Below are 22,943 nucleotides of genomic sequence, written 5' to 3' on the forward strand. Positions count from 1 at the left end.
TCAGACAGTATAACAAGCTTTTATGTATAAAAAACACAATAAAAGATACCACCCAGCTAGCTGAGGACTGGGCCCCGCCTTCAGCCTTCATTTGCTCCCGAAATAGTTGTATCGCAAACAAGCCTCGAGCAGCAGGACGAGGCCACCCTGGAGAGAAGGGGCTGAGATTCCGGGGCGGGGGATTTAAGGTCCCTCACTTTCCTTCTTTCTTGAGCCTCCTTTCTTGAGGTTGTAGAGGAGGCACCTGCAGCCCATTGCTACTGAGACTGTGAGACAAGCCAGAGGAGCTGTGCCGAGGAAAGAGCTTACTAATGTGGTTTCCCCAAATTAGTCTCAAACCAAAAAAAAAAAAAATGTCCGTGGCGATGCCCACTTGCAGTAGCTGACCTATGAATATGGGGCCTCAGGGTCTCGGGCTTTACTGCCACACGGCGGGGAGAAGGCCCTGCAGAAGGCTAGGCAGGGGGGCTGGCCTGATATCTTCTCTGCTCTTCTGGTTCTCAGCTGGTCTCTAGTAAGGAAGGTGAGGAGGAGGGAGAGCACCGGCCTTAGCTATCGCTTGTGTCCTCTTGCGCGGAGGGGCAGGGCTAGGAGACCATGGTTCCCGAGGGGCTCCCGAGGTCCTGGGGAAGGCTCTCTCGGGCCTCCTGCATGCGGCGCCGGGCGCGGCGGAAAGCCTCTGTGAGGGAAGCAAACACAGTGGTCAGCTGCCATGGTGCGGGGAGGAACAGGGCCCATGCTGGCTCTGGGTGGCCAGCTGGGAGGACGGGGGGAACCTACCCAGCACATTGTGAATGGAACTCTGCTGGCTAAATCCTCCCAGACGGTCCAACACGCTCCGCATCCTTCTCCGGAGAGCACTGGACTCCATGAAGGCCCTGCAGGGGAGCGTGCCACATGGCCCAGGCTGCTCGCCAGCCCCCCGGGATAGCGAGCCAGCCCCAGGGCCGGGTCACTCACCTGGACTGCTGCAGACAGTGCAAGCGGAAGGTGACACTACCCGTGGTCTCTGTGCGGAGCCCAAAGCGGCTCAGACGCTCCCCCTGTGGCACAGTTAGACGCATCACGTCTCCAGTCTCTAGACCCCATGTCGGCCTCACTCCTACTCCCAGTCCAGCACCGGACTCCATCACTGGGCTCCCAACCGTTAAAGCAGGGGCCAACCTCACTGAGAATGAGTCTCACAAGCTTCCTGCTGACCCTGCCCATCCCTGGTTATCGAGGCCTCGGCGATGGGCTGGGAGGAGGGGCTGGTTAGTGTGATGGGGCCGGGAATCTGGAGCCTGCTACTTCCCAGAGTCCTCCTACGAGAGCAGTGGGATAGTTGTACCTGGCTCAGATTGTGGCTATGACTTCCAGCTGAAGCAGCAGGAAGGAAGGGGCTCAGGAATAAGAAAGCGACGAACAATTAAGGACCCTAACCCGGACCCCACCTGCTACAGATGAAACAGGAACCTAAGTTCTCAGCATGAAGTCTGCCCAGAGACAGAAATCACCTTGAAGGTTCCTGGAACCCGCACATAGGAGAGGTCCTCCAGTTCCAGAGACCCACCGATGAAAAACCTCCGCAGCTCGGCCACCGTGCCCAGCTCCATGGGTCTCCACGTGGGCACGGTCAGGGTGTGCGAGCCTGTGCAGGAGGAAAATGAGGCCAGGCCCAGAAAGGGGGCATGGTCCCTTGCTGACTCCCCAGCGATGACACTGGCCTAGTCACCACCACCACACCTGTTCTGGTGACAGTCTGACCTCTGGTGCAGATGGTCAGGGTAGCAGTTTAGGGCACCGATGGGGAATCAATCAGGCAGAAATTCAAATTCAGCCCTGCCCATTAATACCTGTGTGCCCAGGTTAAGTGTCTTAACCTCTGAGCCTCATTCCCATCTAGTCAAATGGAAATAACACCTACACCGCACAGAGCAGTTGGGAGAACTAAAGAGAAGCACAGTGCACAATGTCTGGCACACCATGAGGTAAAATGAAGGCTGAGCCACTCTGCCCGGCAGCTTCTCCCTCGGGGCTGCAATCCAATCAGAGGAGCGCTGAGCAGAGTCCAGACACACTCGGGCTGCTCCCCTTCACTGCGAGGTGTACTTCCCGCTCAGTTGTCTCAAATGAAGGGGGGGCATTCCTCAACGGGAGCCAGGAATCCTGCACGTTAATGCTTCTAATTCCTAACCACCCCCCTTCTCCCTGGAAGCGGGTGGATCTTTTGGAGGTGTCAGCCTTGTTCCTAGGAGCCAGGGCATGGGACGAGAGGTCACCTGGGGTGGCGGGCAGCACCACAGCCCCGTAGCCTTCCACACGGTACCTCTGCCAGAAGTCCAGCGAGAGGACCTCGCAGTAGAGCACAGGCCACGTCGGGAGAGCCTCTGTGAGCGAGTGAGAGAAGCGGCAGGTCAGGGGAGGCCTCACCCGGAGGGGGCACCGCCCCAGAGACCTGAGCCCCGGATCAGCTGCTGAGATACTCACCAGCTGATTCGTCCTCATGGAGGAAGGAGGCCTCAAATGAGAATGGATAGGAGAAGTAGGCCACCTTGTCCTGAAAAAGAAGAGCATCATTTTATACTCGGTGTCATGGGGTAGGCAAGGTCTCAGCTGAAATTGATTCTCCCTGTGGCCAACAAGGCCATCTTCACAAGGGAAAAAGGAAAATGATCACCCCGGGTAGGAAGTAAAAGGCTGAGGCAAAGGGACCCAATTACAAGCAGCTCCCATGTTCCCCGAAGCAGCGAGAGGACCCAGGGACCGAGCAGCCCTGCAGAGCCCCCACAGAAGGGCTAGACCCAACTCTGGGACCTCCCAGAGGGCGTGGCTGGGGCCTGAAAAATCTTCAGAGGCCACCCCAGGATCAGAGTCCTGTTCCCTTCCAGGCACCCGGCCCCCTTTCTATACCATCCCCAGGGACTTGGTGGCGCAGGTCTGTGTTATTCCTGAGAGCTGCTGGGCCGCGGGGCTTGACCAGTCTGAAAGCCAAAGACAACAGACAGTACGTTTACCCGGGAGGAGGGCAAGCCGTTGAGAAAGAGACAAGTTCCTTCATCTGCTCATTCAATCAGTCATTCACGGAACATTTCCTGAGTGTCCACTGTTTGCTGTGAACAGTCGCTGGGGACAACGTGGTGATGACAGAGAAAATCCCTGTGTCTCACGGACCTAACCTTCTAGGGCAGTGGTTCTCAACCTTCCTAATGCCGCGACCGTTTAATACAGTTCCTCATGTTGTGGTGACCCCCAACCATAAAGTTATTTTCGTTGCTACTTCATAACTGTAATGTTGCTACTGTTATGAATCGTAATGTAAATATCTGATATGCAGGATATATTTTCACTGTTACAAACTGAACATAATTAAAGCATAGTGATCAATCACAAAAACAATATGTAATTATATATGTGTTTTCCGATGGTCTCAGGATAGGGTTGTTCGACCCCCAAAGGGGTCGCGACCCACAGGCTGAGAACCGCTGTTCTAGGGGGAGGGAGACTGACCACCAACAAGAGACTCAGGTGGTGACCAACGCTGCGCTAAATAAAACCGAGGGGCCTGGAGGCCGTGCAGGCTGAGTGGTGAGGGAAGACCTCCCAGAGGCCTGAACTCAGGAAGAACCAGTCGTGCAAAGATGTGACGGAAAGGGGTTCAGACACAGAACATGGTCCCGAAAAGGCGCAGCCTGGGATGCTTGAAGGGTTCAAGGTAAACAGAAGATGAGGCATCAGCCAAGGAGGCTGACGAGAGAAGAGGAGCACGGCGCCGGAGGCAGGGGCAGAGTCTCAGGGAGGAAACGTGCCGTGTAAATGCTGCCGAGAGGTCAAGTGAGGTGGAAGCAGAGAGGACACCACGGGTTTGACAGCTTGGAAATGACCTACGGCCTTGAAAAGAACAGTAGCAGTTCTGGTGCAGGAGCAGGGAAGGAGGCCTGACCCAATGCCTAGAGAAGCTTTCAGAATGGATTTTAAAAAAGATTCATGAATATTACTTACTAGTAGTTGGTAATTCCACAAAGAAGTGGACATAGAGGTTGTCATACTCATAGCCTTGGGCTGAAACTAAGAAAAACAGGAAACGATTTCAGCTTATTCTCCTATCACCCCGAGCACCCACCCAGTCCTGAGGGTTTCTATACTTCTGGAAGAAAGTCCCTCAAGGGCCAGGACCTGCCTTGTGTGTCCAGGAAAGACTCATGGCTGAGTTTTCCAAGTACTGCAGACCGCCCACGGCCTCCGTGGGGCCGGGCGGATTACTTCACAGCTCCGTGGGGCCCCTGACCAAGTATAGGAGGTCTCTGCCTGGCAAGACACTTACCTACCTCTCCATTTACAAAGAGCCGGAGGGCGCCTGGGACCGTCTGAGGCAGGGAGAAATGGGAAAGGTCAGGCGGTGTGGAGAGCAGCACTTCCCCGGCCTGTCCACAGACCCCCGGAGGACCCGACACTGGACGTCAGATCGGATGTGTCCCTAACGCATTTCCTCCCCACCCCCCACTCAGAGATCTCGTTCCTAAAATACCTGAAGTTTGTAATTTAGGGGGAAAAGTATATCATTTAAATGGTGGGGAGGGCAACACAGTGTGGGAAATTGACAAGAGTGAAGGGAAGCCGTAACAGCTGTCCTTCGTGTGTCCTGGCGGGTGGAGACCCCGTTCCCTTTAGATGGCTGAGAAACTCGAGGAACGAGGGAGTTTCCTGTTTTAATTATTTGTGTAGCTATCTAACTTTTAAACACTGACCATCTGTTGCTAATGCAATATAAGAATAGTGAGAGTTAATTTTTTAAAAAGAGAGAGGGAGACCAGCAGGTAACTCTATCCTTGTTTCCAGATCTAGAAATGGAACTCCCGGAATGAGGGGACACAAAGAACAGGACCATAAAAGAACTGGCCTAAACGGTTTTGTCTTGTTTGTAAAGAGCCAAACTATGTGACAAGCAAAGATGACACCCCTTCCCTCTCAATGGGGTCCTTAGGAAAAATATCCACGTGAAGGCATTTTCATCTTTATATTTATTTTTAAAATCAATTATAAAGTAACACGTGAGTGTATTACCACTGAAGAAATTCAGAACTACATTAAGTGCAGAGAATAAAAAGTGAACATCCCTGACATATCGCTCTCACCTCGAGTATTCATCGCCCATCTCCCAATCCCCCCTCGCCCCAGAAAGAGCCATCCATGGCATGCGCGTACCCTTTAAGGTATTTTCTTTGTACTAACAGTTCTCTATCAATACGCAAATATTTTTTAAAACATGAACGAGGACTATCCTCTATCTGCTATTTTTTAATTTCCTTTGACACTGAAGAGTAGAGTTTGTCCTGGAGGGCCTTTAAGAGAGGCTCTGTGACTCGGCCACAGCCTGAGCCCAGCTCACAGGAAGCCACGTACTCACCATCTCAAAGTCAGTGCCCACGAGGCTGCTGAGATACTCCTTGTGCCGGCCATAGAGCTGCGGGAGGAAACCAAACCAAAACCCAAGACTGTGACCCAAGCCAGACCAGGGTTCAGGTCCCAGTGGGAGAAAAAACGCAATAATAGGAAATGTCACAGGGAACTGGAGGCCTAAGCATCCCGGCCACTGACATTTGAAAGGGAATCCGCTGGCCTGGGACCCACTCCTGGCTTTCACACGTACAAGCTGCATGAACGTGGGCAGGCTGCTTAGCTTCTGTCTCAGTTTCCTCACTTACGAATGGTGGTAAGAAAAGTGTTGACCTCAACGAGCTGTGGTAGGGTCTAAATGAAATAAAGGATGTGAAATATCTAGCCCAGAGCATGGTAAGTGCTCAAATAAATGGTCATGATGATGACGATGTTCTAATATGATCCAGCACTTGGGGCTGATATGTCAGCAATGCTTCCTAAGTCAGAGAGGGCCATTAAGAGCAGACCTTGCAACTGCTGACATCAACCTCGGCCATGGTCTCAGCTCCCAGGCGCTGAGGCTCACCCGCCGGGTGCCAGGGATGAATTGGCTCTTACATCCTTGAACACACGCTGTTCCCGCTCCTCCTCCTCCGGCTGTGCGAGGGCGGACACGTTGTCGACCGTATACTTCCACAGCTCCTGCTTCTCCCCCTCGGCCTCAATCCTGTAAGGGCAAAGCCACCGAGGGACCGACTCTAACAACAAGAGATGAGGCCCTCCAGACCTAGCCCAGGGAGGAGCCATCACCGGCCGTACGCCTCCTTTAGAGGACACGATGACAGAGATAGAACGATGACTGGGAGAGGGAAACAAAATGGTAAAGCAAGGGCACCAGACTAGACTGAGAGTATAGATTCTGGGCCCATTTCTGATTCAAAGTCATGGTGAAATCCGAAAGCACGACATCCCGGGCACCCAGTTCTCTCACCTCAGAAACGGACAGGAGGGCCTAGGTAACTTCTAATTTACAGCCCTGTTATTCCCGGACATAGAGGTGAAAACGAATTAGCCCGGAGGAAAGACCTGGCTGAGTCCACCACCCCTTCTGGTTAGTCCCTCTATTCAGCAGCGCAGAGAATTACTGTCACTTAAGCACGCTGCTGAGGCTGTCGCTTTCAAGTTGGTGTGGTCGCACGTTTTCTGAGAACGGCATCCCCAGCATCCCAGGGGTCAATGACCCAGAACAGAATATGGACCACTGCCCGGGAACTTAAAATCAGAACAGACGAAGGGCTTTCTGAGCATCCCTCAGCCAGGGGCGAGAAGTGAAGCCAAGGGGAAAATGGCAGTCTCACCACCCCTTTCTCTCTCTCCTCACCTGTAGGGTCCTTTGAGGCCTGTGAAGTCAGGTTTCACTGTGATCACACCGTTGCTGTCCACCTTCAGAGTACACAGGACATGCTCATAATTCTTATAGCCGAGCCTAGAAACCAGAGAATCAACAGGATCACTGGTCCCACCGCCAGGGAAACAGGAAGGGGTAGTCAGACCCCGTCAGGGGAGAGGACAGAGGCTGCAGTGAGAATTATCACGGTAAAATACTAATGCTTCTGAGAACAACTAAGAAGCATCACAAGAAAAAGAAGTCCCTTCCTCCCGTATACCCCGGGGTCACGACACCAGGGAGGTGATGGCTAGTGGAGGCGATGAGGATGAGGACCTGAGCTGGGCAGTGAGAAGCTTCACTTACTTCCCATAGGGCCCCAGGTCTGCCATGATGTACATTGTCTGAAGAGGGGTGTTGATGACGTGCTGGCTCTTGATGAAATCTTCTGAGGGTTCCCAGTTGACAATTCGTGACTTGAGGATGCCGCCCTCCCTGGGAGACACCACAGGAAGGGTTACTTCCCTGGGCCCCCCTGGAGAGCCTGAAGGAGGAACACAGGGGGGAACGCCCAGGTGGAGGTCTACTGCAGAATGGGAAGCTGGAGTTGGCGGACATACCGAGAACAGTGGTGTGAAGGACCCCAAAGGCCCCCCGAGTCCCCATGCACACTTGCACTCACATTCCCCGCCTGTCCTGCCGCCGCCGCCTGACATTGGCCATTCGCTCGACCAAGAACGATGGCACCTCCCTGGCTGTGGTCATTTTCCGACAGTGCTGGGAAGAGAGAGCAGCCTTGTGTAACCCAGCTGGTCAGGGCCACGTGGGACCAGTCACCCAGAGGGAAGAGGGAAGCCTTCCTTCTGAAACCTCATCTGGCCCCGGAATCTAAAATTATTCCTTACAACATACGTGCTAATGAAGAGGGGGAGTGGCACAAACAAGCCAGAGAAGACTCCTGCCATGCCTTGGTTTGCCCCGAGATTAGCAGGATATTAACCTTTGGAAGTGAGTTTATTTATGCTGAGCACATACCAACACCAAGTTGGGTGAGTTTGCCTGGCAGATGTTGACTTTCGCCAGGTAACTGGAAGATGGCAAACGGGACACAAGTGTTCTGTGGGAAATCCTCACATGGGAACTGCACTAACTGCGACTGTATTCACTTTTCCAAAACGGACAATCCCAATGGTAAATGCTACCAACCCACAACTTTCCTAATAAAAGTATCAATCATTCAACAATACTCACTAACAACTGTTCCTCGCACAGATCTACAAGGTTGTAGACAAATCAGAAAATAGAGGCTCTATCCTCCCTCAAGGAGTCTAAAATCTCCCTGAGAAGACAGACCCATCAGGCAGTGACTGAAGAAAATGTTAAGTCCACTAGGGCAGCGGTCACCAACGGGTGGCCCTGGGACCACTGGTGGTCCGCGAGGTCCGAAAGGTTGGCGACCGCTGCCCTAGGGTAGAACTGATGCAAACTGAGGATGCAAGCCATTGGCTGCACTGAATTCCTCTTCAAACCCACACACTCAGAGTTCTGGCCAAATCCCTGGTGAATTTTATCTAGATCAGCAATTTTAGACGGTGTCCCGCAAGAATTTTTAAAACATGTGATATCTGACTAATTTAGTCAGGGGCACTGACCTTTTTCCTTAGCTTGTCAAAAAAAAAAAAAAAATGACAACAGCCAACACAACAATAGCTGTCCAGTGTGAATGAATCAAAATTATACCTATTTTTTGTCAGATCAGCAAAAAATGTATTTTTGGGTGTGCCACGGAATTCTAATTAGTTTATGTATGCCATGAGATGAGAAAGGCTGAAAATCACTGATCCAGATGGTTCTAGATGCCAACCACCTTTCTTATCTCATGAGGCGTGGGGGAAGTCAAGCTCCTGGTTTGCAGCCTGCAAGCCTAGCCTTTGAGACTCCGCCAGCTCCTCCAGGCCCTCCAGCAGGCGGAGACGAGAGCAGAAGCCACACCACCTATAGACTGAGACCGCTCTATTCCAGCCTGGCTGCCAGCAGCGCAAGGCAGATCCTAGACAGGCTCTCTGTCATCCCTTAACAGGCTCCTGATTTCACACACAGAACCCAGTGAGGCCAGGAAGCTCAGGGAGACAAAGGAAGAGGGAGCCATGGGACCTTGGGAAGAACAATACCTCCTCCAAATTGGTGAATCTATCACAGTCAGTGTAGGTAAAGATCCGTCGGTTCTTCCTTCTACCGGAACCCTCCAGCTTCAGGATGTCTTGACGGTACTGCTGATCCAAAGGGCTCTGACAGGCTGCCTCATTCTGGTACAGATCTACTTCAAACTGAGGTCACGAGGAAAGGAAGATCTAGTGAGACCATGTCAAACTTTTGTTCCTGCAACTGTTTAATTAGAACGGTTCTATAGAGCTGATACAATCTGACATCTTTTCATGGCCAACTCTCATTTATCTAAACTAATGGAGCGCGGGGGATCCAAAGGATGTAAGAGCTAAAGGGAACCAGAGTGATGGTCTAATCGAACTCTGCCGTCACCAATGGCATGTGGCCCAGAGGTGAAAAGTGCCTCACTCAGGATCATAAAACTGGGTAATGACAGTCACTACGCTACCCTGACCCTGTTAACACATCAGGAGGAAGTATAGACCGCTACAAGCTTTCTGGAAATCGGTTTGGCAATCTGTATCAAGAATCTCTTCCTGCCACCAGCCAGGTGGAGGTGGCCTGGGTGGAGGTCGACTGAGAAGACAAGTGACACGGGCTCACCTGGCTAAAGAGCTTCTCCTGCCACCCAATCACAAGCTCCTCCTCTTCATCTTCATCTGGGCGGTGTCCGCCTCCAAAGACAACAGGGTGAGTCAAATGTGTGAGCCAAACCAGCACCACTTCTTGCTCTGTGGTTAGTCATAATCCAAGTCCCTGCTCTTCTATTGCCACAAAACCAGTTGGAGTTCAGTGATTTATGAAGTACTCACTCTAGTCAAAGGCTGGGGAGGCTGGGGATGAGTAGAAGCCAAGATGAAGACCCAAGAAGGATGGGTCTTAATCACTACTCTAATTTGAAAAGGAAGACATGCCTTCTAGGAATTATTTAATCTAATTCAGTGTCAGTAGCTGAAATTTAGATCGAGGCTGAATAGCTCTTTCTCAATCCTAATTGTCTACATTTGCTTAAAAGCAAATGATTCCTTAAAAGGAATCATGGTATTTTCCGCTTTACTATTCCTGAAGCTATATATCTAGAATCACAAACATTGTAGCCTTAGGACCAAGTATCAGGAGAGAAGAGGAAAAGCAAATAAATGATTATATAAAGAACCAAATATAATACAGTCCTGGCAGAGACACATGCTTCACAATCCACCAGCCCACACTCTTCTTGCCCAAGACTATTTTTTAACAGAAACAAAAGCAGAGAGACTAGTGGCTTAACACAAGCACACTGTCCCCTCTTCCTCACTCCGCTGCCTTCCCAGATAAGGAACACTGCAGGAGCACAGTGCATGTTAACATGCACATTTTTCAAGCTGACACCAATTTTCAAATGGTTTGAAAAAGTATTCAGATGTGTACTTAGAATTTGGAGCATATTTTCTCTTAGAAAAAAAAAATACCACAAAAGGAATTTAGGTTGCCAGGAACATTTATAACATATCTAAAGAATGGGTTTTGCCGAAACCGGTTTGGCTCAGTGGATAGAGCGTCAGCCTGCGGACTGAAGGGTCCCAGGTTCGATTCCGGTCAAGGGCATGTACCTGGGTTGCGGGCACATCCCCAGTGGGAGGTGTGCAGGAGGCAGCTGGTCGACGTTTCTCTCTCATCGATGTTTCTGACTCTCTATCTCTCTCCCTTCCTCTCTGTAAAAAATCAATAAAATATATTTAAAAAAAAATAAAAATAAAGAATGGGTTGTTTTTTTTTTATTTCACTACACCTAACCACAATTAAGATCAGTATCTTGATGGCAGGAATCATGCCGTATTCAATTTTCAAACACAACATAATATAGTAGTTAAAATCGCCTCATGAAACCCTGGCTTCAACATTTACCGGCCATGTGACCTTAGCAAGGAACCCAACCTCCCTGCCTTTGCTCAGACTAGAGCCCTGGGCCTTTTCTGTCTTAAGAAGTAACCACCACCCTAGGCCCTTCCCGGGACGCATCACCATCAACACCCACTGGCGGTAGGCTGAGGCCTAAAAGTGGCCAAGTCTATGAGGTCCTTCCCATCCTGGGTAGCGGGCTGGTAATGGAGGAAGTTGCTTGATGTGATTCTTTGCAAGTGGACTCTGTCAGGAAAAGAGAAGCCCAGATACTCGTTAAAAGACACACAAGGAGATGAACACGGAGCAAAGATGGGGAAACGCAATGCAGAAGAGGGTGGGGTGGGCCTACGAAGGTGTGCCGGGTGCCCGCAAATGAAAGGTGGTGAGCGGGGCGCCGGGTCCTCCGGGGGCGAGTGGGATGGGAGAGTGTACTGGGGACACAGAGCTCCGAGCAACCTGGGAGCCTGAAAGCTGTGCGTGGAGAGGGTGCCGGCAATGAGGGGAGACGCAGGGAGACCGCGGAGGCAGTGATCGGGGTTGTAAGCAAAAGTGGGGGCCGCCGAACGCTGAGAAGTGAGGTTCAGGCTCGAATTAGCTGAGAGCAAAAAAGCACGGGGCTCCGGGACGATGCGACTACCGGAGGCGCAGGTTGCGCACGGGGTCCCGGGAGCGATACACAGCCTCCCCGGTGTCGGTGTTCCAGACGGTCTCCGCCATGACAGCCGCAACGCGCCGCGACTGCGCCGGAAAGCGCGCCGCTCCCGGTTCCCCTGGCAACGGAGACGCCGGCTGAGGGAGGCGGCGGAGGAGCTGCGTGCGCGATCCTGGATTCCCAGCGCACGCAGCCGCTGCCAGCCCAGTGCAGTCCCAGCCAAGGCCAAGCTCCTATGCGCCCCGGTGCTGGGGTCCCGCGGGGTCGCCGCTTGTCACAAGTGTGACCACAGCTCACGCACACCCAAGGCCGACTTCGTGCATTTTACAAATGAGGACACGAAGGCAGAGCCGTTGGCCCTTTTCAGGGAGATCCAGAAATGGTGATGGGGACCAGCCCCAGGTTCCCTGACGCCCAACCACTGCTTTTGCCACCACACCACACGGACTTCCACGGAATGCGCAGTGCTTTGGCCTGAAAATCAGGATGTGACTCACAGAATGTCTCCATTCTTCCCGAAGGAGTCAGGGAAGGTGACGGCACTTATACAGACATGTTCTTATATTCTTGGAAGAAAATAAAAACTGTCAGAAGATTCATTCGTCCTTGTGTTGGTATTCACTAAGCCAGAGAAAGAAAACACAAGGAAGCTAGCAGTAAGGAAGGAAACGATGTTCTTGAACTATTTTTTCTCCTGTATGAGTTAGTTCCGGATTTTTTAGACCTTAGAGACTGCACTGGCCTCCTGAAAAGCCAGGAAAGTGCCATTGAGAAGTCATGCTTCAATGGACTACCAAAGGCAAGGCACACCATAACCTCTTGCCTGGCTCCCTGGCACCCCCAAGGTGGTGTCAACAGCTATCAGCCTTTGACCTTTGCTACTCCCCCAAACAGAGTAAGCCATTGTTCCCTGAAATCAGGAATCTTATGCCAGTTTGACTATATAGCATTGGGAGCCCTGGTCAACATAGCTGCTGTTGTGTAGCACAAAGGACTCACCATAATAGTAGCACCATTATTTAACGTCTAATACAGCCTGAGCACTTCGTTTGCATTGTCCCTAAATGTCATAGAAACCATTAAGTAGATATTGTTCCCATTTAATTGATGGAGTTAGTGAATGCCAGGGCTGAAAGTGCTGTTAAGGTAGAACTCTAATAAGTGGCCAAGAAGCTGGGATTCTAGCCAGGTCTGTCTTTTAAAGCCTGAACACCTTCCACTCTGCCTCACAGCCTCTCACCTACCAGTTTATTCCATAAAAGCAAATAATTTTCAACCGGGAAATAATTGTTTCAACAGATGAAACCGTGGAGTCAGAATACTAGTTCTTAAGAAACAAGCTCTCTAATTTTTCCTTTTAAAGTTGTGAATAGACAAAACTGCCACATGAACAACAAATGATACATGTGTAGACTGCATTAACAATTTAGTTTTATAACCAAATCAAATTTATATCAAAGTCAATTTGACATCATTAGAAGCAAAATGGGACTGTACCACATGGTATGGAAATATAAGCTATTTGTATAAGTAAGCATAATTGATTTATTTTTATACAGGTAACTAGGTTTTTATGTTTGTTTACTGGTATCTATAAATCAGCATTCTCAAAACTGGAGTCCATGAGTGGTGTTCAAAGGGTCTATAAACTCTTTCCTAGAATTCTGTGGGGAGCATTTTCTGGAAGGAGTTTATAGTTTTTATTAGATTCTTAAAGGAGTTTGTACCCCAATATGAAGAATGATATCATGATCCCCACTCTACTTATATACTAACATCTTGTTAAAAGTCAAAAGTTTGGATTACGCCGAAACCGGTTTGGCTCAGTGGGTAGAGCGTCGGCCTGCGGACTGAAAGGTCCCAGGTTCGATTCCGGTCAAGGGCATGTACCTGGGCTGCAGGCACATCCCCAGTAGGAGATGTGCAGGAGGCAGCTGATCGATGTTTCTCTCTCATCGATGTTTCTAACTCTCTATCTCTCTCCCTTCCTCTCTGTAAAAAATCAATAAAATATATATATTTTAAAAAGTTTGGATTACAAATCATAAAGAGCAACCTTTGTACCAACACCAGCAACCTTTCCACCCTTGTCCCCAATCAGGGTGGTTCAGAGCTTACATTACTGTGTTCTCCCTGAAATAACACTGAGAAGGTGAAAAGGGGCTAATTCAATTGTAATCCTGATATTTGGGGGGCTAGCAATCGGAATCCATGCCAGCAAGCTAACGTATAATTAAGTCTTTACCTCCTTCCCAGAAACTGGTCTTGCAGAATCTGTTACAGAGGCCGTAAACCTGTGAACAGTGCACTGCCCGGAGGGAGGGTTATGGTTATCATCGCTGGCGCCAGGCCAGGCCATCAGATATGGCCTGGAAACCCCCAACACCTGGGGGCCTCTTGCAAAGCCCGCAAAAAGGACCGGAAGCATAATTCATATTTGCGGGACAAAGACCACAGGGAGATATAAAATGAAGGCCCCTGCATGTTTCGGTACTCTGATTTGGAAATTGCTTCCCGGAGTCCGCCAGTGTAATTAAAACAGTGTCTCTCCACTTCTTCAAAGCGTCGCTTGGTTTTTCTGGGGTCTTCTGCAACAACACCATAATTTGGAGAAATTTTTGGGTTTAGAAAACACTTGCACAAATCATCATGAAGGGTAAATATTATTGCTTCCATTTCACATATTTAGAAACCAGGACATTAATTACATTTCTCACAGTCTTAGGAAAGGAATCAAAGAGCCTGGGAGGTAAGTCCAGATATTCTGACTCAAACTCATGGGCTCTCCTTCCAACTGTGCTGCCTCCTTATATCTACTCATCCCCATCCCCTCCCCCAATTTTTTCTTTCCTAAACCAGCCCCATCTGAGCCACATCAGAACAGCCCGCCACTCTCCCTTCCCCCTTCCTAATTGGCACTTTATAACCTACTTGGGCTCTCCTCACTACTAGACTTTAGGAAAGCAGAAGAAAAAGAAGGAGAATATCATAAAGTGAAACATCTGCCTGTTAAAGTTGTGATCCAGCAATCCCGCTCCTAATTATTTACTCAAAAGCAGTGATAACATATATCCACACAAAGACCTATATATGAATGTGCATAGCAAGTTTATTCACAACAGCAAAAATAGGAAACAGCCCAGATGTCTACCAACATGTAAATACTTAAACAAATTGTATAAAATCTATACAATGGAATTCTACTCCACAATAAAAATAAAGTAACTACTGATACATCAAATGGATGAATCCCCAAAATTATTGTGCTAAGTGAAAGAAGCTGGACACAAAAGGCTATATCCTGTGTAGTTCCTTTTATATGACATTCTAGAAAAAAGAAAAACTATAGAGGTTGCCTGGGGTTGAGCTTGGAAGAGGGTTCGACTACAAAGGAGCAGGTAATTTGGGAGATAATGCAAGTGTTCGATATGGAAATGTGGTGGTACTCATTGCATTTATTAAAACCTATAGAACTGTCTGTCATGATGAGTGGTTTTACAGTATGTAAATTGTAAACTATTTATCAAGTTTTGAAAGGTACCTAAAATGGAATATAGTCTATTACAAAGGAATCTTTGTTACAAATGATTCACATAACCACACTGAAGGGAGTGAGAAAGAAAGGAGCCGCCCTTATTTAACTTTGGGAAACAGTGTTTTGACTGGAAACTGAAGGCTAAAGATAAAAAGAATTATCCATAAATGATGTACTCTAGTTGGTAAATTTGTTTCTCAGAGGGGTATGGTTCAGCAATTTTGAAAACTATATATATATATATATATATATATATATATACACACTAAGGTTGAAAAAATAAGGAAATATATTGTAAGTAAGAAGAGCCATATTTTTTACTGTCTGAGAAAGAAATTATAAATAAGAAAAGTGGTGAAGTATGGTAGCAATCATTTCAGATTGAAACTGTAGTTTAACTCTAACCCTGTTGCTTGGCTTAACAATAGAAAGGTTACTTTGATTTTCTAAATTGTGTAAGTCATCCCATTCGATTGAATGCCTTATTGATTGTAACGTGACTATCCCATTGACTGTGATCTTACTGGTTATCGAAGCACATTCTTCTGTACCTTGGAAACAGGACAGCACAATTATCCTAAATTGTTTTAGTGGCCACAGATGGTGCGTTCCAGTTGACTCAGTGGTCCTAAGACCAGGACAGTGCAATTACTCTAAATTGCCTCGATGGCTCTAGATAATGAGTGATCCGGAGACCCAGAACTGTAATTTAGATAACATGCCTAAGTTTAACCCAGGTTTCCCAAAGGCTCTAGAAAATGTATTTCTGTCAATTCAGTGACCCCGAGACCCGAAACTGTAATTAACATGCTTAATTCTGCTTCTGTAATCTGCTTTTTTTGCGAGCCATGTGTTTCATTCCAAACCCTGAGATGTAATCAATACCTTTATGACTTTTGCCTATATAACCCTGGAACTGTGACCAAATGGTTACTATGAGATTTGGGAATGGCCCCTCATAGTCCCGGATTGCAATAATGTGACTCTTTAATTCGACTTCTTGAGGCATCCTTCTGCGATTCGCGGGGTACATTACAACAGGGGTAAAGGCAAGAATGAACTATGTAGATTGTAGTTGGAGTAAGGAGTAAAAACTCATGGTTATATATAAAGACACGGTCAGAAATGAATATAGTTATGTGTGTACATATGCATGAGTTGGTATCCATACATATAGTTCCTAATTATGTCCATTGAGACAGTCTAGAACAGGGGTGGGGGATGTCCGGCCCTCGGGCCGTATAAGACCTGAGAAATCATTTGGTCTGGCCCTACCAAGGCATTAGAGGTGAGTTAATTAAATGCTTGAGCAAATATAGCAGGCTGATTTTTAAGTTGATAATTCTGTATGGCCCACGAATGATGTTATAAATATCCAAATGGCCCTTGGCAGAAGAAAGTTTCCCTCCCCCACTCCCCCATTCCCCCACCCCCACCTCCCTGGGCTAGAAGCAATCACTCCCTGATAGAAATGAGCACTCCCAGTGTCCAGATCTTGGCTTCTAAATACCATTCTCTATGGTGAAGCAATCAAGGGTTGACTGATTCCCCGAAAGAAGCATATGGAGTCTATTGGGCATTTCTAGGCCAGGGAGCTCCCAGCCAAGGGGAATCCTGAGATGGTGCAGGTATGAGCTGTTAACAGCCACGGTGTTCAGCAGCTGGTCAGGAGGACCTGAGCAGGGCACCAACAGCTTCTGCTACAGGTACGTTTTGCGAAGGTGTCTTAGGAAACACTGATATGGGAGTAGGCTAAACCCAGGCCAACTTACTCAGGGCACCAAGAGAGTGAGCATCTCTACCTTTTCCCAGCCCCTTCCAGGTAGTGTGCCAACAGGTAGAACAGGTGAGACCACATGGGTATTACTGGAACTGACACTATCCAAATCAGTAAGAGAACAAGACAGGTCAGCAGGACCCAGAAGCTCCACCTCTAAAGTTGATTTATGTCAAATCCAGATTTCAATTGCCTTTTCCCAAGAAACATACTCAGCCTTTATCTTGGGAAACCCCTTCCCTTACAGTGTGGCCCTACAGGTTAACCTAGGTCTTCAGTGACATGTCAAGACTTAGAGCAATAGGAGTGTTCTAAATAGTAGGACTCTGATGACATTGGCTTCTATGACGCCTCACCCTCCAAGAAGACATTTCTATTTTTAGAAATACAGGAACTTGGGGGAGGAGGGCTCAATCAGGGAAAAGGGAGACATATGTAATACTTTAAACAATAAATAAATAAAAAGAAATACAGGAACTTTAAAAGTCACCTTCAATGCCCTTCCCTTTCTTGGCATTCTACTGGAAATACAAAGAAATCAATCTCTTCAATAAATTCTAATAAGTGACAGAATTTTCTGCCAACTGTAGGATTCTTCAAGTTTAATCTCATTAAAGTTCACTGAATTTTCCCAAAGCAGTAATGACCTTTTGAAAGTTTATATTCATCTACACAATTTAATTTTGAATTAAATTTTTGGCTATTGTCTCAAAAGAATCATTTGGCTTTAGCTATTGGGGTTGACATTAGGTGGTAATTCAAATTATTTTAAGTAAGGATTCTCAGCATTCCTATCTGAGCCCCTAAATGTTGATAGTTATGAGTTTGTCCCATCATTTATTATTTTTTTAATTTTTAAAGCTTTATTATTGAAAGTATTACATATGTCCCCTTTTCCCCTGAATTGGCCCCTTCTAGCCCACCTCCACCCCGCCCCCCCCCGCCCCAGGCCTTCACCACCCTATTGTTTGTGTCCATGGGTAACACAACTATTTTGGTTGATCACTTACCACTCACCCACCATCCCCTGCCTTCCCTCTGAGGTTCCACAGTCGTTCTATGTCTCTAAGTCTATTTGTCTTGCAATTTATTAATTCATTCATTCATTTAATGAATATTTATTGCTCATCTTCTATGTGGGGCAGGCATTGTGGTAAGTCCTGGGGATATACAGTCTCTGATCTCATGGAATTTACATTATGGTAGGGGTGGATAGATATTCAGTAAACAAATAAAAAACTAATACAGAGTACAATGCATGGTGGTCAGTTCCATGAAGACAAATAAAGCAAGGAAGGATGATAAGTATTGTCAAGAGGAGAAGAGTTTGAAATGTTTAAAAATGGAAATCAGGAAAACACTAAGTGAAACTGTGATATTTAAGCAAATACCTGAAGATGGTGATGGAACAAGCCATGTGGATATCTAGAGAATGAACATTTGAGGCATAGAAAATAGCCAGTGCATATAATTATATAATGAATAATTACAATAATATATATTGTTAAATTAAATCTGACTGCAAGCTTCCACTCAGCAAAGCTGATGGGATGTCAGTCATTATTGGTAGCCCTTTCCACTCTCTGGACTCAGAGTGGAGTCCCCTCCCTGTGCTCTGGAAAAAGGCCTTCACTCCATCGTGGTCATTGCTGGGAAAGTCATGGCTCAAGCTTCCAGCTGAGCCAGCTGCTGTCTCCTCATCGTGTCCATCTTCCTCGAGACTGACTTGGTCCCCTGAGGCCACAGATTTAGGGATCAGCCCCAGAGAGGTCCTGCTCCATCTAGGTATGCAGAATAGGAGCTGAAGTTCCCTGTATTTCCAAGATAATTACTAGTTCCTCCATCCCCTTAGGCTTCAAGAATCCAACTACTCTTCTCTCTACTTTCCCGCCTCCCCACAATACCTCAATGGAGCTTCCTAGCATTTATGAGCTAGGTTTGTCTGTCAATTATGTTGTTGTTGGCAGTGGTGGTGGTGGTTGGTCATGGGTTGGTTTATTGTTTCTTTGTTTAAAACAAAGACTTATTAATTTCCCAGGAGGCAGGGAAATTCCAGCCCTCCAGGATGCAATGCTTTAATTGTTCTCTTGAGGGAGAGTTGAGGGAAAAGTATTTTTATTCTTTCAATAGAAGAAAATAGAGTTAAGATCTCTATTAGGTTAATCAACCACATGAACATCTGTGGAATCTTCTCCCAGCTCTCTAAGGACCGCCAATCACTTTGTTCCAGGGTGCCATGAGTTCTTGCCTAGATGATTTCAACAGGTTCCTACCTGACCTCTCTTTATCCAGTCTTGTTTCCATTCAACTCTTCTCCATTCAGAAACCAAAGTAACCTTTCTAAGGCAATAATCTGATGAGGCTTAAAACCTCTTTGTCAATTAAAGAACAGGCACGTGATCCAATTTAGGCCAGTGAGAGAAGCGTGGCCAGGATTTCTGGGAAAGATATTGTTTTTCTTCTATGAAACTCTCTGCTTTCCTCTGAATGTGGTTGTGTGCCATCTTGCCTCCAGAGGATACTTGAAGTAGAAAGGATGTCGTGGGAAATCCTACGGTGGATAGAAAGGTCCACTAGGTTGGTACTTTTCCAAACTGCCTGCATGTCAGACTCACCCAGGACATTTATTTAGATTCTCCAATGCCAGAGATTTGAATTCTTAATTGAGAAGCAGCACCTGGAAACCTGTATTTTTAATGAGTTTTCCACCGATTCTGTGGTTTGAGACCCACTGAGTCAGAGGCTTCCTAAATTTATTTCAAACTCGGAGCTTCCTTTTCTGAAGAATCTGACAAATATAAACCAGGATGGAGCAGAGCCAGGTTGGCTGTGATTCTCCCACTGTATTTACATTGTAAATAGCACAGGGTCAAAACACTGCCCTGCTATGGAGGAGTCCCAGACGTACACTCACTCCCTTTCCTGGGAAGTTGGCATCGTCTATCCTTTTGCAGAACAGACTTCCACTGTGCTCTCAAACAGCTCGGTTAATGATTTATTGAGCTCCATCAAAAAGAGGAACTTCTCCATTAGGTTTCTTGGAGAATATTTCAAAAGACAAAAATAACAAGACCATCTAGGGTTGTGTGACACATTGAAAATATCCCTTGCCTTAGCCAGTTTGGATCAGTGGATAGAGCATCAGCCTGCACATCGAAGAATCCCAGGTTCGATTCTGGTCAAGAGTATGTACCTCGGTTGCAGGCTCTTTCCCAGCCCCAGCCCTGGTTGGACTCTTGCAGGAGGCAACCAATCAATATGTTTCTCTCACAGCAATATTTCTCTCTGTCTTTCCCTTTCTCTTCCACTCTAAAAATCAATGGGAAAATATCCTCGGGTGAGGGTAAAATAAATAAATAAAATCCCACCAACAGGAGTGATCCAAATTGAGCTTGTGAGAACCATGATCTCTTGCTCTAAATCAAGGGTGGGCAAACTTTTTGACTCGAGGGCCACAATGGGTTCTTAAACTGGACCGGAGGGCCGGAACAAAAGCATGGATGGAGTGTTTGTGTGAACTCATATAAATTCAAAGTAAACAGCATTACATAAAAGGGTACGGTCTTTTATTTCAATAGTTGTATTCATTTCAAACGGGCCGGATCCGGCCCGCGGGCCGTAGTTTGCCCACGGCTGCTCTAGATGCAGAATCACAGAATGGTTTGAGCAATTCCTGTTTTCCTACCTGCCCATCTTCAGTCTCCTCTCTTGTGACAGAGCCACATAGGGAAGGATTCATGGAGACTGGCAGGAACCTGGTCCTAGAACTTGGGGCTGGAAGGAGGGGCTGGACTTCCACTCCCTGCAAGGGTTAGGAGAAGGGCTTGTTGAGTTGGTAAAGATATAAAATCCAGTGAGGACCATGATGGGTTACAGCTGGTGGCCTGGAAAAAAGCAAGCATTAGGGAATGCCTGTAAGATGTGCCCTGACAGGTGTCCTGGCAGGTGGTCACAGGCCATGGGAAAGAAAACAGGCAGGTGTATAGGCAGGCTAAATCTGGGCAATCTGACCACATTCTCATCCCTCCAGAGTTATCTCAACACACAGGGTGTTCTGTGTCAATATAAGCACAGTGTGTCCTTTCTGCCTAATATTCTCCCTTCCCTCCCTACAACCCCTGCTTGAGCTCACTGTCCTCCTCAAACACCCCTTGCTCAGAGCAGCCTCCACCACCCTTGCCTTATGACCTCACGTCATATGTACCCTATTTCCTGGCATTCTTACAGTTTGTAGTTATACCATTAAAAGTGTGACTTAAAAAAATTGTCTACTCTAACTCCGTGAAGGCAGCAATAATGTCTGTCTTGAGTCCCAAGGCATCCCCAGAACTTATGTGCCCAGCACATGGTAGGCACTTGCTCAAGAAATGAACAATTATCTTCTTATATTTTTCTTCCCCACTAACCAGTGAACCTAAAAGAACCAGATTCAATTTATCTTTGTATCCTCGGATAACCCAATCGATGACTCAGTACATAATCATCTGAATTGTACTAAACTCAACCTATCAGGAGTAGCAGTGCCCCGAGCACTGGACTGGGATCCAGGGAAAAATCCCTCCTCCTCCTCCAATCTGTGAAATGCAAGCCGGCAACGAGGACATGCGATTGAAGCAGTTTTCTTTCTTAGTTTCCATTTTTTACCTCCTCAGAATTGTACCTAGAGATTCAGATGAGGCCAAAGCACGATGTCTCAAGAACAAGCTCCTGCTGAAGTAGCTGCTCCCTCCCATGACTGAGAACTCAGCCCGATAGTCATGTTACACGTGTGCCATGCTCTCCGCGTCTGCTGCATGGTCTCGGGTGGCCCTCACAGCAGGCGGGCGCCGTGTTCCTTCTGCCAGAGGAGGAAGCTGGGTCTCTGAGACGAGTGATTGTCGGGGGTTGCACAGCCTCTGGACCGGGCTGTCAGGACCCAGTGAGATCTTCCGACCCTGCTCTGAGCTCACTGTCCTAGGCTCATGCCGAGGGAGCTGCCTGGACACCCCTGGGAGCCGAGTAGCCCAGAGAACAGAGCACAGGCGCAGTGTGGCCCGCATTCCTCGGGGTGTCCATTTTAGCTGAATGCAAAGTAAACTTAAAAATTGTATACAAAAACAAATGCAGATAAGTTCTGCCGTAAGACACAAAAGGGTGACTTTTTTAGTTAAAATGTGAGATCTCAAACGTTTAGTTGATAATAATGTAACAACGTTGGTTGACTGTTTGTGAGAAATGTACCGTAGTGATCAGATGACAGTGATAATAATCGTGGAAACTAGGTGTGGGAATGCGGGCACTCTATACCATTTTCCCAATAATCCTGCAAATCTAAGACTGTTCTGAAATGAAAACTTTATTTTAAAAAGTATGAGCTATCAAAGAAACTGTATTTTCCTTCAGGGGTTTCTGGTCAGAGGTACAGGTACCCCTGCTAGAGTTGTGTCAGAGACAATGTATAAAAAAGCATTGCCCACCCCCTGTTGTTTGCAGAAGGACAGTCTACAGCATTTTGCAAAGCTTGCATTTCTTTTTTTAATATATATATATATTTCTTTATTGATTTCAGAGAGGAAGGAAGAGGGAGAGAAAGATAGAAACATCAATGATGAGAGAGAATCATTGATTGGCTGCCTCCTGCATGCCCCCGACTGGGGATCGAGCCCGCTACCCAGGCATGTGCCCTTGGCCAGAATCGAACCCAGGACCCTTCAGTCCACAGGCCGATGCTCTATCCACTGAGCCAAACTGGCTAGGGCAAAGCTTGCATTTCTTAAGAGAAGAACAAAAGAGCAGGATGGTAAGGATATTTTCACTCCTCTCCCATGGCCACTGTGAGAAGAGAGACAGGCACATAACCAATGAGCCCTCCCCAGGTTCCCACCTGAGTGGAAGGGATTCTATTACCACAAAGTATGCCTCACCCTATTCCAGCCTCTACCACAATCTTCCAGAGCATGTTATTCGTGCACACCCCCAAGTAACCTTGAAAAAAGTAGTGAGAACTCAGCCATTTACAGTAAGTCCCAGAGGACACACCCTGGCACCCAATGGACACCACCCATTAGTGCTGGGAGAGTCAGCTGGGGAGTGGGGTGCCTCCTCAGGGACATCCATTCAGGACTTCAGCCTCCATCCACCACAGAGACCGAACGATAAAACTTCATGAGCCTGGGGCATATGGGTTCTGTTGCTTCTGAAAGAT

The 22,943-nt window shown here is 47.5% G+C and overlaps 1 protein-coding gene across 2 annotated transcripts; it reads right to left on the reverse strand.

Annotated features, from left to right (window-relative positions):
• Positions 1 to 3: 3 nt before the first annotated feature.
• MKS1 (MKS transition zone complex subunit 1) lies at positions 4 to 11,545 on the reverse strand. 2 transcript variants are annotated; one of them, XM_081109988.1, is made up of 18 exons: positions 11,433 to 11,545; positions 10,929 to 11,038; positions 9,515 to 9,585; positions 8,917 to 9,072; positions 7,428 to 7,522; positions 7,112 to 7,240; positions 6,740 to 6,844; positions 5,977 to 6,085; positions 5,387 to 5,443; positions 4,304 to 4,346; positions 3,982 to 4,047; positions 2,893 to 2,963; positions 2,470 to 2,539; positions 2,262 to 2,369; positions 1,497 to 1,630; positions 961 to 1,043; positions 781 to 878; positions 4 to 679 (listed from the first exon to the last, which is right to left on the reverse strand). In XM_081109988.1, exons 1-18 carry the CDS (start codon positions 11,510 to 11,512, stop codon positions 588 to 590), a joined length of 1,677 nt encoding a protein of 558 aa, XP_080966114.1. In that variant the 5' UTR covers positions 11,513 to 11,545; the 3' UTR covers positions 4 to 587. The 2 variants fall into 2 exon arrangements, with proteins under 2 accessions (XP_080966114.1, XP_080966113.1); XM_081109987.1 differs by lacking the exon at positions 961 to 1,043 and having other exon boundaries at positions 11,433 to 11,523.
• Between the last annotated feature and the right edge of the window lie 11,398 nt (positions 11,546 to 22,943).

Source organism: Myotis nattereri, assembly GCF_964212035.1.
Source record: "Myotis nattereri genome assembly, chromosome: 16".
Taxonomy (NCBI): Eukaryota; Metazoa; Chordata; class Mammalia; order Chiroptera; family Vespertilionidae; genus Myotis; species Myotis nattereri.